The sequence below is a fragment of the Rattus rattus genome, chromosome 7 (assembly GCF_011064425.1).
Source record: "Rattus rattus isolate New Zealand chromosome 7, Rrattus_CSIRO_v1, whole genome shotgun sequence".
Classification (NCBI taxonomy): domain Eukaryota; kingdom Metazoa; phylum Chordata; class Mammalia; order Rodentia; family Muridae; genus Rattus; species Rattus rattus.
In genome coordinates this window covers 12018260-12033555 of record NC_046160.1, presented here as the reverse complement: position 1 = coordinate 12033555, position 15296 = coordinate 12018260, and the positions used below count along the sequence as shown (strand labels likewise).

Genomic DNA, 15296 nt, shown 5'->3' with positions numbered 1-15296 from the left:
GGTGACAATCCTGGGACAAGAAGTCTTTCCACCACAAAGCCAGGAAGCCCAGACACTCCAGTGGTGAGACCCAGATGTTCCAGTAGGGTAACTAGCTGTGGTGGATGGAGGATTCGTCTCACTTCCAGCTCTGGACGCCTTATGCCGTCTATGGGCGAAGCAGCGCCATCTACTGGCCATTGGTTCATAGCACACGCAGCATCCCACAGGCTGGTATCTCACACTTCACTACAGGGCTCACCAGAGGGAGTTTTAACAGACCAAGCCTTGAAAGCACAAGGGAAGGGGTGATGTGGGGTGGGGGTGCTTCTCCTGGAGATGGGTGAAGGAGGGGAGGGAAAGCTAGAGGTGGGGAGGGAGGAATGCCTATGAGCAAAGTACAATGGTACGTTGCACGAAGTGTCATAAAGAGACCCATTCTTTTGCTTCTACGCCTATCCTTGTAGCAATGGCAAGCTTTCTTTTGACAGAAGATGTCATTTCAAGTTACTCTGTAAGTTTCACTGTAGTAGCTGGGGGGGGGGCTGCACACACCTTTGATCCCAGCACTCGAAAGGCAGTTCAAGGCTAGCCTGGGCTACATGTTAAGTTTTAGGACAGCCAGGGCTACACAGAGAAACCCTGCCTTGAGCCTTGCCCTCTCCCCACCAAAAGTTTCCATGTCGTGGTAGCGAACCCCCATCCCTTTACCATGGGCCTGGTATTCATCATGGGAGACAAGTGCTATGCCAAACGGAGCCCTATCTTCGGCTGATGAATGGTGTTTTTAAGGGAAGAAAAGTACCTCCGGTGAAATGAAAATCTGAAACAGTCTTTTTACTCAAGATACAGCATCGTCCTTTATTTATCGAGCGTTATCATACAGGACATGTAAGATAGGAGCCAAAAGAAAAGCTTGGGTATGAGCGCCCACCCCTCCACCAGAAAATGAGAAAGTTCAGGGGGTGGAGCTTAGAGAGGAAAAACAAAAGATAATAAAGTCAATGATTGGTTCTCAGCTTCCCAGGAACGGTTTCTTCCTGGGAAAGCTTTTTGAAAGGACCAGTTGAAATAACATCTGCTTCAGGTGACAGGATACAAGACAAGGAATCCTATGGGTGTCTGTCATTTCATTACCTCCTCCCTGCTGCCCTGAACTGCTTGGTAAGAACCACAATAGTGTGTGGAAACACAACTGTGAATCAGGTCGTTCTCCGTGTGCACAGAGTGTGTCGATGTATGGAGACTATAAGCAGAAGAAATGGCTGTTCCGGCAAAGTGCTGCCCAAGGGACTCTCATGGAACACCCTCCTTTCCGTTTACCGTGTCGCAAGTCTCACAGATGGTCACTACTACTAAAATCTAATTGGAGCTGGCAGTAGCCGCTTCAATCTGGTGAGAAGTCATTGTTGTTCTATCCCTGGCCACGAGATCCTGAGCAAGTACCAAGGAGGCCAGGGAAGCAGCAGACTGACATCTAGAGGGCACAGGGAAGATGAGCTCCCTTGACACAGAACCCTCTGTGGTCATTCCAGTCGGGTACTGCTATGGCGTTGTGAGAGACCCAGTCACATTCCTCTTTTTCCGATTATCTGTCTATGTATGTAGTCTCCACTGTGACATGGCAAGAAGGTGCCTTTCAGGATGTTTCTCCTTCGAGCAAAGATTGCCTTAGTAGTAGTGCATGGTGCACAGCTCCAGGCTTGGCTGCCTAGAAAGACTTCTTTCCCACATGCCCTCCCTAGGAGTGGGGTTGAAATGCACCTACAGGTACCAGAAAAGCCTGTAGAGTCACCTTTAAACCAGACGTCACTCGCTGATGTTTTCAAGCTTCCTGCTGCTAATTCCTCGGGAGACTATGAGAGAACGGGTGGCGGGCGGCGGTATGGTGAGAGGCATCTAGCCCGGACACAATGCAGACTTCTTTTCCCTGCAGCCCCTTGGAGCTCTGCACTGAGATTTGTCACCTCTGTCGACGAGGTGCTGCTGCTTTGCTGGGTCTTCAGGACTCTGAGCTTGGTAGGTCAAATGGCTCCCAGTTCCAGACATGCATTGCATGTGACTCGGTTACAGAGTGTCCAAAGTCAAGACCCGGTAGCAAATAAGGAGTTGTTCCCCAAAGCAGAATAATTACTTGTAGTCTAGAGCTTGGCATTGCTCCACAAGTTAAGAGGCTGCAGCTGTGCTCTCTCCCATTGGGATCTGCCACAGATGTTGCGGGCACCATTAGATCTCTAGGGTCATAAGGACATTAATGTGGAACTTCTGACAGTGAGGCACGAACCAGCAGGAGACTCTTACCAGGCTTCCAGGAAATGAGAGCGGCAACCCCAGAGGTGATGCGGGGTGCCTTCAGATGCCAAAGAGCTGCATTAAGCATCTGGGCCTCCCTTTCTGGCAGTACTGGTGCCTCCAGTTTTGGGACTGACATGGCCTTACCCCTGGTGAGCTATTTTGGTAGGAACGGGAGCATAAGGCATGCCACCTTGGCCCTTTAATCAGTCCCTCTTCACGAGTCCGAGAGAGGGTCCTGTGATTGCCTTTGGTAAGTTGCCATTTCATTTTCACTGAGAAAAGAGTAGCCAGAGAGAATTTCCACGCTGTGCAGTCAGTTGCCAGGTCTCCTCACTGTCCAGCGTCTGCCCCACCCTGCCATTTGCTTAGTCGCATGTTTCAGTTATGGGCGTGTGCTTACTTCCAAGGAGGGGGTGGCGCCATTAGAGTATTGGCTAATAAGTCGTCTCCCCCTATGGCCTAGTAACGTTGTGTGTTATCAGTTGTGAGCACCAGAAAACCACAGGCGAGAACACAAAGAACACAGTAAGGAGATGGACAAGCTCCGGGAGAATAAAGTATCACCTTGGCGATCATCTGTGCAGCTCAGTGGCTCCCATGATCAACATGTCGTGGTCACTTTGTCCCCTTCCTGGAAAACAAAAGCCCTTTATTTACTAATATATTATTTATGGGGGTGTGATGTATTTGAATATGTATGATATGGGCATGCATGTGTATATGTATAGTCATGTGTGTGTGTGTGTGTGTGTGTGTGTGTTTGTGTGTGTGTGTGTAGGCCTGAGGTGGATACTGTGTCTTTCTTAAATCTCTCTGTATACTGAGACAGAGACTTATTCTAGAGCTTCCTAGCTGGGCTAGCTAGCTCGTTCCGGTGTTTCCATCTCTGCCCCTCAAACACTGGGATTATATGTGGCTGCCACGGCCACCCAGTTCTTATCTGGGTTCTGAAGATTTGAAGTTTGGTCCTCCTCCCCCATTGCCGCCCTCCCCCAACAATCTAGTTCACTGGGGGTTCAGTCTTAGCAGGACCCAGGGCTTCCCTTCCATGGTGCTCTTACTTTGGGTCAGGGTCAGTCCATGTAAGCACTTTCCCACTGGTTGCTTAGCACTGTTGTTCATAAAGGGGAGGGTTCGTGTTTGCTTGGCATTTGCCTTTTTCAAAGGGCCTGTGCCTTCTTCGCACATCCATCTTTGTCTAGGGGCTGTAAAATGGGGCCACATGTGGGAGCTCCTTCTGTCAGTTTTGTTATCCAGTCTGGTTCTCAACTATCGGGCTCAAGCAAACCACGTGCGTTTGCCGCTCCACTCAGTTTTGCACTTAGCATGTTTATTAAGGCTGGTGTTTCTGTGAGTGCCCAGGTCGCAAGGCTGTAAAGATTTGGGATGGTCTGCCCAACCTAATTTATTATTTTTTTTAAAAAGAAAGCCTGTTGTTTTTAGAGCATGAGCTTGAGAGTTAAACACTATTGAGAAGCGTGTTTATTGTGTGATAGCTGGCATTTTGGTGAAGTACTCCTTTCCACCCATAACCTGGGGTGAGTTAATTATCCTGCTCCCTAAAACTAAGTCCTCTGCTCATAGACAACATTTCATCCCTTATGCTGCGGGCTGGAGAGATGGCTCAGTGGTTAAGAGCACTAACTGCACTTCCAGAGGTCCTGAGTTCAAATCCCAGCAACCACATGGTGGCTCACAACCATCTGTGATGAGATCCGATGCCCTCTTCTGGTGTGTCTGAAGATAGATACAGTGTACTCATATATAATAAATAAGTAAATCTTTAAAAAAAAGAGAGAGAGATGCTGCCCCAGGATTTCCCTGTTCATAGATTTCTCAACTCTCCCAGGATGCTCTAACATCTTATAAACTTACATAAATATATGCTCTATAGGTTTTAGATACACTTCCTACTTTCCCCAATTAAAACAATTATTTCCTGATTCTGCATCCGTTATAAGCCATGTCTTTGCTTCTATTTTTAAAACCTGTCACCTGTGTTCACCAACTCCATCTCCTTTCCTATTTTTCCTGATCCCATTGCAGTCTGGTTTTGTTCCCCCTTCTTTTAAAAACTGTTTTTTAAAGATTCGTTTTCCGTGTATGGTGTTGCCTCCATGTTTGTATGTGCACTGTATACATGCAGTGACCTGGAAGGTCAGGAGAAGGTGTGAGGTCCCCTGAAACTGGAGTTATAGATGTTATGAGCCACTGTGTAGGCAGTGGGAACTGAACCAGGCTCTACAGTAGCAGTCAGTGCTCTTAACTAGCGTGCCCTCTCTCCAGCCTCTATTTCCCTCCTCTTATCAAAACTTTTAGTGCCTAAGCCACCCGTGACCTTGTTGGCAAATCCAGTGATTGATTTCCCATGTGGTCAGTTAGCTTCCTGGGCAGAGTGGCTCGCTCCTTCTCCATAGCTGGTGTCCACATGCGTCCAGCCAGCCACACTCTTGCATTCCCTCCCTGGTGGCTCCATCTCTGTCTCTTCTGTTAATGACAGAGGAATGCAGGGGCCAACCATGGCCCCTCTTTATGCAAAAACTTTCCGCTCCCGCTCTCCTCTTAAAAGAAATAAGAGAGTTTATCCTGGAGCCATTTTGAGTGACCATGGCTCCGGAACACAGATTTACCCCTTACTTTAAATTCTATGCTCTAGCAGGGGAGTAGTTTCACCAAGTTTTATAGTCTTGAGGAACAAATAAATTCATAAATCAAGCAAAGTTTAAAATACACTGATGAGTACATCAGAAAGGGGGAACAGCAAGACAGAGGAAGCTTCCCTATAGGTCCAAGGTGCTAACTGGTGACAGTCTTAGTTCTGTGGGTGGAAGAAGCCAGTGGGTCTAAGGTAAGAGATTCCATGGGTAAGGAATGGCTACCCCGGGTCTAAAGCTAGCCCAAGGTAAGGTAGTTGGCCCTCCGGACCTGCAACATCCCAATCACTCCATGGCCTGAAGTCCTAGTCAGTCATCAGACTCTGTGGACAGAAATTCCACCCGGAATTCACAGCTCTTTCTTTTTTTTATCTTATGTTTAGTTCTTTGTTGATGATGCCCAACCTTGGGCCACAGTAAACGCATACCTACCCTGTCTTAATTAATGTGCAGCTCCGTCTTTCTGAAACTGCAGCTTCAATATTCAGCTGCCCATTTGACATCTCCACTTTGCTTAATGCACGTTTCAAAATTAGAAAGTCTAAAACTGTCTGGCGAGCGAGTCAAAACTAGATTTGTTAGTTTAGACGGTCTCAGCGAGACAAGTCAAAATTAGGCTGTCTAGACTTAGCAAGTCTAAAACCTGAACTTCTGATACCCCCACACCTCTCCCTGCCCCACCACCTCTGCAGCCGTTCCCCATCACAGTTGACAGAAACTCCCTTGCTTCAGGAGCATGGCCCAAGGTCCTACAGTCACTCATCATCCATCAGTCTGCTAGTAAGCACGCCTCTGAGCCTGATCCCTCTACTTTTAGAGTGCAGTCAAGCTACCTCCTCCTGCCTTTGCTGTTCCCATCCTGGAATATGTCGGTTTCCTCTTGACTGTATTACTGCAAAAACGAAAACAAAAAAACACCCCAAACAACAACCACCATCACTCTTCCTAGCTAGCCTGGTGTGGGGGACTTATGAGGAAGCTCAACATTCCGGAGGAAAAGGCAGGGGACAAACAAAAAAACAAGGACCCAACCAATGTTCTACTTCTGTCCCTTCCTTGGTAGAGTTTGCCATGCATCTATGCTAGATTCAGCTGTTCTGTTAGCTTTGTGTTAAAGGTAGCCTTTATGACCTGCCTCCAGGCCCTGTCTGATCTAGTGGCATGGCATCCCGGCAGCTTCCTGAGCTGTCGCTCTCCACCCTGTTCCAGGCACCTTTGCTTTCTCTTCTGATCTTCTCCGGCCTCCTGCCTGAATCTCAGCCTCCGTGAGACCCGTTCTAATTAAAATGTAAACGTAAACAGGGCGTGGGGAGATGGGTGGGTGCTTAAAACACTTGATGTTCCGGCAAGCGTACGAGAGGGTGCAGTGAAGCCACAGAACCAGACCACTCCGGGAGTAGAAAGAAAGGTTTATTGGGGACCAGAAAGCAAGCAGTTCCGTGAGTCAACAGGCTTCGGTCTTTGAGTTGACACTGGCTGTCCGGACTGATGGGAATTAGGAGTCCTTTCTGGAGGTGGTTGATCTTTGGGGGAAGGTTAAGCGAGCTCCTGATAAAAGAAGCTGCCTTAGGACATCTGCTTTTCTGGTAAACGGAAACCTTTCGGCTTGTATACCTGGGAACAACCCTTCTGCTCACCCATCCAAAGGCCTGTTCAGAAACGATGTCACCAGCACTGCCATTTGGGAGTGCCACTTTAGATCAACAGTAAGAAGACTGGAGTTTGGATCCCTAGCACCCCCTGGCAGCAGTTAATTCCAGCCTCAGATCCAGGGATCCGGAGCAAGCTGGCTAGTGGGAGACCAAAACTGAAAAAACACACCGTGTAGGTTAAGAGCGCTGCTTACAGTTAAGAAAAGTCCCTGCTTGTTTTCTTTATAGGGCTGGCTCCTGGAAGCTTGACTATCCTCCAGTAAATGAGTAAACGGGCTGCTTCTCCCCCCTCCCTTCTTCACAAGGGTAGGTGGGGGAGCAGACCTGGGAAGACTGGGAAGTGAGTATGATTGGGGTTCATGCTGTAAAACTCACAAATAAGGGGTTGGGGATTTAGCTCAGTGGTAGAGCGCTTGCCTAGGAAGCACAATGTCCTGGGTTCGGTCCCCAGCTCCGAAAAAAAAAAAAAAACTCACAAATAATCAATAAAAATATTATGTAAAAAAGAATACATTTCTGTTGGTCTTATGTTTGTTTGACCGGTCTGCACCAGATGTGCTCAATCACATGTGGGCGGGAGGTACACGGGTGGGAAATATATCAGGATGTATGCTTGTCCCTAATTGGATCTGATGGGAAATGTGGCAGATTGTCAGTTTTACCTCCTTAAGCCCTTGTAAACCACAACTTGGGGCCATTTTCTGGAAACCCAGAATGGACTTGGTCAGAGGTCCGTCCTCTTGGCCAGTATTTAATTAAGCTTGCTTCAAAATTGTGGAAGTGGTCTCATTCTCGACCAGTGGGATAACAGTGGACTTCAGATCTGGGTTGGATTGAAAGAACTTGTATCAAAAAGAATAAAGATGGAAAATTGATTTAGGATATCAACTTTAGGCCTTTACATACATGGACATGAGTCCCCCACATACATACATGCATGCATGCATGCATACACACATACATAGATATATATTACACACACACACATAAAAACACACATATTACACACACATTTATACACATGCCTACATGAACACATACATATATACATATACACACATACACATATATTACATAAAGGCATACACACATGCATACATACATACACACATACATATTATATATATACACATATTACATACATGCACACATACATACATATACACACATACACATATATTACATACACATATACATATACACACATACACATATATTACATACATGCATACATACACACATACATATTACATATACACACATACTACACACATGCATATACACACATACATACATACACACAACACATACACACACACTCACATCATACAAACACACTATGCATGAGAAGACAAAGTAAAATCTAGTTTCCTATTCCACAACCACTTTGTTGTTGAACTTGGGTTGTCACAGCCTGTGCCCCAAGCCAGTTTTAGCCACCTGTCCCCATTCGTCAATTGAGAGTCAAATTACTATCAGAAAGCAGAAATAGATTTACTCAATGTGACCATGTTGGGAAGAGGGACAAAGACCAGGAAACCCCTAAGTACCCCATAAATATACCCTTATGTTTCTTGAAGTGAGATTAATAAAGCAGGGAGCTAAAAATATGTACCTCTGAGCAGTCAAGGTCAAATGTGTGGTCCCATCTACTCGGACTCAAAATCTGGGCTTCAGTCTTATCTGTAAAGTGGTCTGACATGTTGTTAGATGTGTGTAAATTCTGTGTGACAGGTTCTTCTTCTGTCTGGGACCCTTTCCTTCTCCCAGCAGGTTCCTGGGGGAAATTCCCATTTCTTTGAGGTCCTGTTTCAATGGTCTGACAGTCAGACTGAGGGTCGCAGGTGTCTCTTTAGAGTGTCTCATTTCTCTCAGGCTGGAACTCCATTCTGTTTTCCCATCTTCACAGCTATCGCAACAGATCTAACTTAACAAATGACGTCGGTTGTTTAAACTTAACTAGGGTTTGGGTAATGAATGTGCTTCAGGCTTAGAACAGCTCTGAGATGAAAAAGTTTGATAGCTTGATGGGATTTAGAATTGCCACAAAACAGGCCCCCTGGGAATGCCCGAGAGGAGGCTGACATAGGTTGGCACCCTTTCATGGGGCGGGGTCCTAGATGGAATGGAAGGAAAACACAGGTGTGATGGTCTATATTATGCTTGGTCCAGGGAGTGGCACTATTAGGTGTGGTCTTGTTGAAGTAGGTGTGTCACTGGGTGCCTGGAATCCAGTATCCTGCCAGCAGCCTTCAGACGAAGATGTAGAACTCTCAGCTCCTCCTGCACCATGCCTGCCTGGATGCTGCCATGTTCCCACCTTGATGATAATGGACTGAACCTCTGACCGTGTAAGCCAGCCCCAAATTAAATGTTGTTCTTTTAAGAGTTGCCTTGATCATGGTGTCTGTTCACAGCAGTGAGACCCCAACTAAGACACAAGATACACATCAGGATTCACTGCTTTCTGCTTCCTGTGGCTATAATGTGACCAACTGCTTCATGACATTGCTACCATGCCCTCTGTCATGTTGGATGGTGACATCAAACAGCAAGTCCAAAGATACTGGTTCTTGTACAGTGTTTACCAGGTCAGAGCAGAAACAACTATTTATACAATAAATAGCCTTGGCAAGAGTATTTGTTGTATAGGATAGGGCTGTGAGGCAGTACAGGGTCAAAGGGTGACTTATCACTGGGGTCCCATGAGCCCCCATTCTGACTGTGGACTTGGAATTCCGTAGATGGCATTGCCAGACAGCAGTGGACATAGAGGTCTAGATACTCCCCTTGCTTGGTGAGCAATTATTTTTGTTGATCATAAGTCTTCTCTGTGGAAGGCTGAGGTCCCTTCCCTCCAACGTGTCTAGCCTTTCATTTGAAGGGTTGTCTTGGCATAGCCATGAGTGACCCTTGCATCTCCCGATCTGCCTTAAGCCAGTGTTTCTCAGCTTGGCGCTGGTGTATCTGTTACGAGGGGCTGCTGTATGCATTGCAGGATGCTTAATATTTCCTTCTCTTTACTCACTTAACTGTTTTCTCTCTGCCTCCTGAGGCAGCGGCCAAAAGATCTGAAGATACTGCCAGGCATTTTCCACAGACAAAGTTACCCCTGGCTGAGACCACTGCAGCAACTCAAACTGAATGTCTTCTCTTGGGCTGTCAGGTTCTGTTATACCAGAGAGGCTACCCTACAGAGCCGAGGTCCCCCGGGTTCTTTACGAATCCTGTGGCATTTGGTAAACACAGGAGTAATAGACTGTTTCACCACCAAGAGCTGCCAGAAACTTTCTACCCTGCTGTCTATAACCCGTCTTTCACCCAGCCATGCTACAACCAACAACACACTCACTTTCTGGGGGACATTTTGCTTGAAATCCCCCTGAGTGTCAGGCTCCCTAGTAACATCCTACTTGTTAACAAGGCCACACCTAACAGTGCCACTCCCCATGGGCCAAGCATTCACACACATGAGTCTATGGGGCCAAACCCATTCAAACCAGCACATATAAAAAGTCAAGTAGGAAAATTGTTCACTAACTTCCTATCTCTCTTTTTAATTAGCAAACACAAGAGACACAGTGAATCTTTACAAAGAGGAGTAAGGAAACTATGCTTTTTCAAAAAAAGTTCACAGGTTCTGGAGAGATGGCTCTGTGCTGCTCGTACAGAGGGCCTGGGTTTAGTTCCCAGCCAGCACCCATAGGAGTTACAACCATCTGTAACTCCAGCTCTAGGGGATATGATGCTGTCTTCAGGTCTCTATGGAAACTGTACACATGTGGTAAACATACATCCATGTAGGCACTCACACGTATGCATAAAATAAAATTAATAAAAGCAAAATTCATTTCCATCATGTTGAAGGATTACAGCTTACTGCTATTAACTGATGTTTTACAAACTATGATGTCATAAGTTATGACAAACGAAAATTATTTTCATCCCAAAGGATAAGCAAATTATAGGTTTAAAAAAATGAAGTTTAATATATAAAAAAGTTACACATAAAGGTTTCCTCAAGTCAGACTTTTGGGAAGAAGTACTTTTTACATCAAGTCTTTCCAACATCTTGATCAGCTGTTCTTTGTTAAGAGCTGAATACTGGAGAGGACAAAGCAGGGCGCCTCATTGGACTGCTGTGTTCTTGGCCACGCCCACCGGTAGAGGCTGTGCGCTTGGAGCTCCGGGGCACATGGAATCCTGGAGACCAGGGGATCCTTGCATGGCCGCCACCTCCGGATGTGCACCTGGCTCATGGCATCGGGATGGGGACAGTCCCGAAGCGGATGCCTTCTTATACTTACATATGAAAGCGTCTATTTTGCCAAGGCTGACTTTGAAGGACTCCACTGGCACCAATGAGCCACAGGGCAATGGCCTGCCCAGACTCTGCAAGCCGCTCGCTTTCTGTGAAGGTGATGCTGTGTCTGGTGCACCAGTTCTGTCAGGATTCAAAAGCATCTTCATCTCAGGGTCAGAGACGTTGCCCTGGGAAGTCGGGGGCATGCTGCTGCCTCCACAGTCTGTAAGACGCCGGTGGTGATCCTCACTGAGCAACAAGATCATGACTCCATCAACGTGCAGCACTCTGTGAGGAAAAAAATCCAAAACCCAAACAATCGGTAATTGGGATGAGTGTTTCTGTGTTCCGAGACAACAAACCATTCCAATGTATTTAAAATAGTTGTTAATCTGAAATTTAATTTCATCTATTTAAATAAAAGAGTTTTGATAATTAGGTAGCATCTTCCATAATGCATATTCATTATAGTAATTATGGAATCTCTAGTACAAATCTGCTTTAATTATCTATTTTTGCTCTACTTAGAAGGCAAGCTTCAAAGTAATTTGTAGTCGCATTCTAATAAATGATTGTAGAACAAGACAGGCAAGTGTCAGAACCCTGTGGAATTAGCATATTTAAGGAAGAAAAGGCTGCCACAGAAGCCGCCAGGGAGGAGTCAGGACATGAACTAGGGACGGTTAAGGGATGGATCCACAGAGAGTGGATCAGGAAACATCAGCTTTTGAGGATTTATTTACTCAGTCATTCAAGGGCTGTCAGTGACCTATCCAAGGGATCAGTGACAGCTCTTGAGTGACTAAAAGGTCACAGCAGAGAGGGAGAGGCAAGGGACAATGAGGGTGAGGCAGATGCTGCAAGGTGCACACTAGAGGCTCCAAAAACAGGCTCAGGAGTGAGCTAGCCCAGTGACAGGAAGAGGCTCAGGAGTGAGCTAGCCCAGTGACAGGAAGAGGCTCAGGAGTGAGCTAGCCCAGTGACAGGAAGGGGCCTGGGAGGCAGTGGGGACAGAGGCAACAGGAGGCGCTGAAAGCAGCTCAGCCTGGTGGGGGGAGCAGAGCTCAGCATGGGATGATGCCATGGATGGTATCAGGGGTTCCAAAAGACAGCTAAGTGCGCAGTCTGGGGGTCCTGAGACCAAGGCTTGAGGCAGAGTCAGAGACTTCTCTCTGTGGACTGTGGAAGAGAACCGGGAGATGTAGAGAAAGCTGGAACATTGGCAGTGCCATGGAGGCCAAAGGAGCATGGTATCAAGTGTCAAAAGCTATAGGACCAGCAAGTGGCCCTGGTTAGTAAGCCTGGGGATGGGAGGCCAGGGCAGAAAGGAAGAGTCCACTCGGTACCCGCTCCCACCATGTCTTGCCAGTGTCCACTCAAGAAGGCACATGCCTGAAGTCTGTCCTGTGGTGCTCAGGCTGCTCTGTAGTCTGCCCGCTCCTGTGTTTTAGACCCACTGCCTGCCTGCCTGCCTTTGGCCAAGGAGCTTCCTTCAGTCACTCGAATGCACTAACATGCTTCTGCCTCTAACCACCTGGTCTCACGGCTCTCTCTCCACTTAGCAGGCCTCCCCTTGTGTGCTTCAGGCCCTACCCTTCGGCTGCCACCTCTGTAGGCACAGCCGGGTATTCTGTCCCCTTTCTCCACAACGGCCACCTTGATAGGAAACACTGCTGTGTGTACCACTGTCCCACTCTGACAGGCGGGACCTCACCTGTCCTGCCCACTGCTGTATCCTCGGGATCTAGTGCAGGACACAGACATTCACACCTCTCTCAGAGCAGCTCCAGAAAGGGTGACGGAACCTCTTAAGAACAGGGAAGTAAGATGGCTGAAGACAAGGGAAGAAAGCGGGCAGAGTATGGTTCCCGAGGAGGGGGCCAGGAGAAGCGATCTGGCTGGAGGAGCAGAAAAGCCACTTCTACACAGACCAGCAGGCAGGAGGAGGTCAGCTGTACACCAGAGACAGAAATAAGAAAACTACAAATAGCTCTGAACACAGCGAAGAAAATGGAAGTGAAGTGGTTCGACACGCAGTCTTGGACTCATTTCATTACCTAGGATGAGAAGACTGGTGCTTAGGACGGAAACACTGGGACGATGAATATTTTTGAAGATGGAAACTGCTATAGGATTTCTGGGACAGTGGTTAGTATCAACGATAGAGACTATCTTCAATCCTGCAATGTTACCTCCGTGAAATTACCCCAGGATGACATAATTGCAGTAGCAGCAGAGTAACAGTGCTGGGTAATGATGATAGCTCATATTACTGACTATTTACCACCTCCCTCTTGTAGCATGTGCACGGCAAGACGCTTCACATGATATTTACCAAATTATTTACTGCAATTTTTTCAAATAATGGAGAGGATAGAGGAGAAAAGGTGATCCAAACTTCTCTGATGAGTGATCCTCTAGGCCTCTTTCCATGCACATGTACATAGAATTTCTTACAAAAGGCTATTCAGAAATTATAACATTGCTCAAATGCTTGCCTTGAATAGCAGCAGTATTTCGGTTCTTGATATTGACGATAATATACTTAAAATGTTCTGTTGTTAAAAGGGTAAGAAAACTCTGTATACCAAGCCATAGAAAAGATTTCTCTTCTGCATGTGACCTGGCAAGACCTGGTGTAGATGATTCTGAAAACTGTTACTGGACCATGGAGCACATGAGGTCTTTGCCATCTAAACCACCTACTTCTGCCTCAGAAAGTTTGGTGTCCTTGGTCACTAGTCCTTGAGTGGCTTTGCTGCTTCCTTACTCACTGAATATTAACATGTGTAAAGACATGGCCCCTTTGAAAATTCTTCCACAACTCCAAATTTTACTGGAAAGTCTTTTCTTCCCTGAAACCATCCCGGGCCTCTTCAGCACGTGGAACGTTTTCCTTTCATCAAGGTAGCAAGGTTCATTTTAAATTTTGCTCCTGTATTTTACATGGGAACAGCTGAGAGAGAGAAGAAAGCCCAAATGCTCCATCAAATTCCTAACCGTGCTGTCTTGACGAGATCATTAAGTGAGCTGCATGTGCAGCCCTTGCTATCCCCGCAGTCATGTGTCTGACAATCCAAATCTGATCCACATTCCTTCTCCGGGAATCCCGTTCTGTATGACACAGGACCATCTATTTCCATAGCCATTATGACTAAGGTTACAGAGTACTTATTTTTTCTTAATTTTAGTAACACAAGTCTCCTCTTTTGATTTCTAGATGTCTAGATCAATAAACCCCAGTGGGTTATTCGGAGGACGGCTTCTGCGTTTAGCTGTGAATATATATCCTCACACACCTTCCAAGAAGTGGCTTATGCTAGGAAGTCTGGGTCGGGGCTAAGAAGCTGAGTGCTGCCTAGTGCTGAGAACTGTTCTGAAAGCTTTGGACCCATGGAACCCTCTGAACAATCCGTGAAGGTATACACTATGATAGAAAAATTAGCAAACACGGGTGGTCCATCTGCTTATGCCTGAGGAATTATAGTCACAGCCAAGCCTGGAATAAGCGGCCTGGCTTCCGAAACCGTGTTCTCAGTCACTGTGCTATGTTGTCTGTATGAACCTGGAACTACATGTGAAAACTCAGGTGACAAAGGCTGGGGCAGGCAGCAAGGAAACTGGGGCAAAGGAGAAGGAACCCACCCTTATGTTCAGTGCACAGACTTTACAGAGGCACTCTTAACCATGCAGGAAGCCTGAATATCCATCTTCCTGACTCTGTGGAAAATGTCTGAATTCCCTGTCAGTGGGCAGGCAGGCAGGCAGATCCATCACTGTCTCACTTCTACAGAAACTTGCATCTCCCACAGGGGCCGTCTGCGACCCTACCTCCTGTGACCTGGAGACATGTCTAAAATAGAGAAACCTAGGCCTTTAGACTGGTCATTCTCTCTCTGGAACATCCCAGTTTAAACACGTGTCACGACTCACACGTTTCCTTATCTCTCCACGAAATGGTTAGTAGGTAGCGAGCAACTCAGTTAGGGTCACACGCTGTACTTAGGAGCCGAGCTGTACAACAGGATCACAGCCACAGCTTCTAAGAAACAAACATACCCAGGCCCAACCCTCGACCAATTAAGTGAGAGATGTGGAGAGTGGTGGGAAATGGCCAGGGTGTTTTAAACACGTTACTGCAATGGCTTTAACGTGAAGACAGGTTGTGGCATCTGCTGAAGGAGAATCAGGATCAGACCTGGGGATGACTAAGAGACGTCCTATATTACAAGTGCTGCTTGGAGCAGGTCAGAGCCAGGGACCCAGGCAGCGGGGAACGGCTTTAAAATGTATTCATTTCATTTACTGATTTCTGCATGCCTACATACCACAGCACTCGCACATGGGGGTCAGAGGGGTCACTCCAGAGCCCTCTGCTGTCCACTCCCGACGGGAGTCCTGGGATTGCAGATG

The 15296-nt window shown here is 46.8% G+C and overlaps 1 protein-coding gene across 1 annotated transcript in view; it reads right to left on the bottom strand.

Moving 5' to 3' along the window:
• Positions 1-10545: 10545 nt before the first annotated feature.
• The window catches only part of Thumpd2 (THUMP domain containing 2), a 38340-nt gene continuing 33589 nt past the window's right edge, over positions 10546-15296 (bottom strand). The window contains exon 10 of the mRNA XM_032908809.1: positions 10546-11171. Within this exon, the coding sequence (XP_032764700.1) occupies positions 10709-11171 (463 nt within the window). The 3' untranslated portion in view covers positions 10546-10708. The remainder of the gene's footprint in view (positions 11172-15296) is intronic.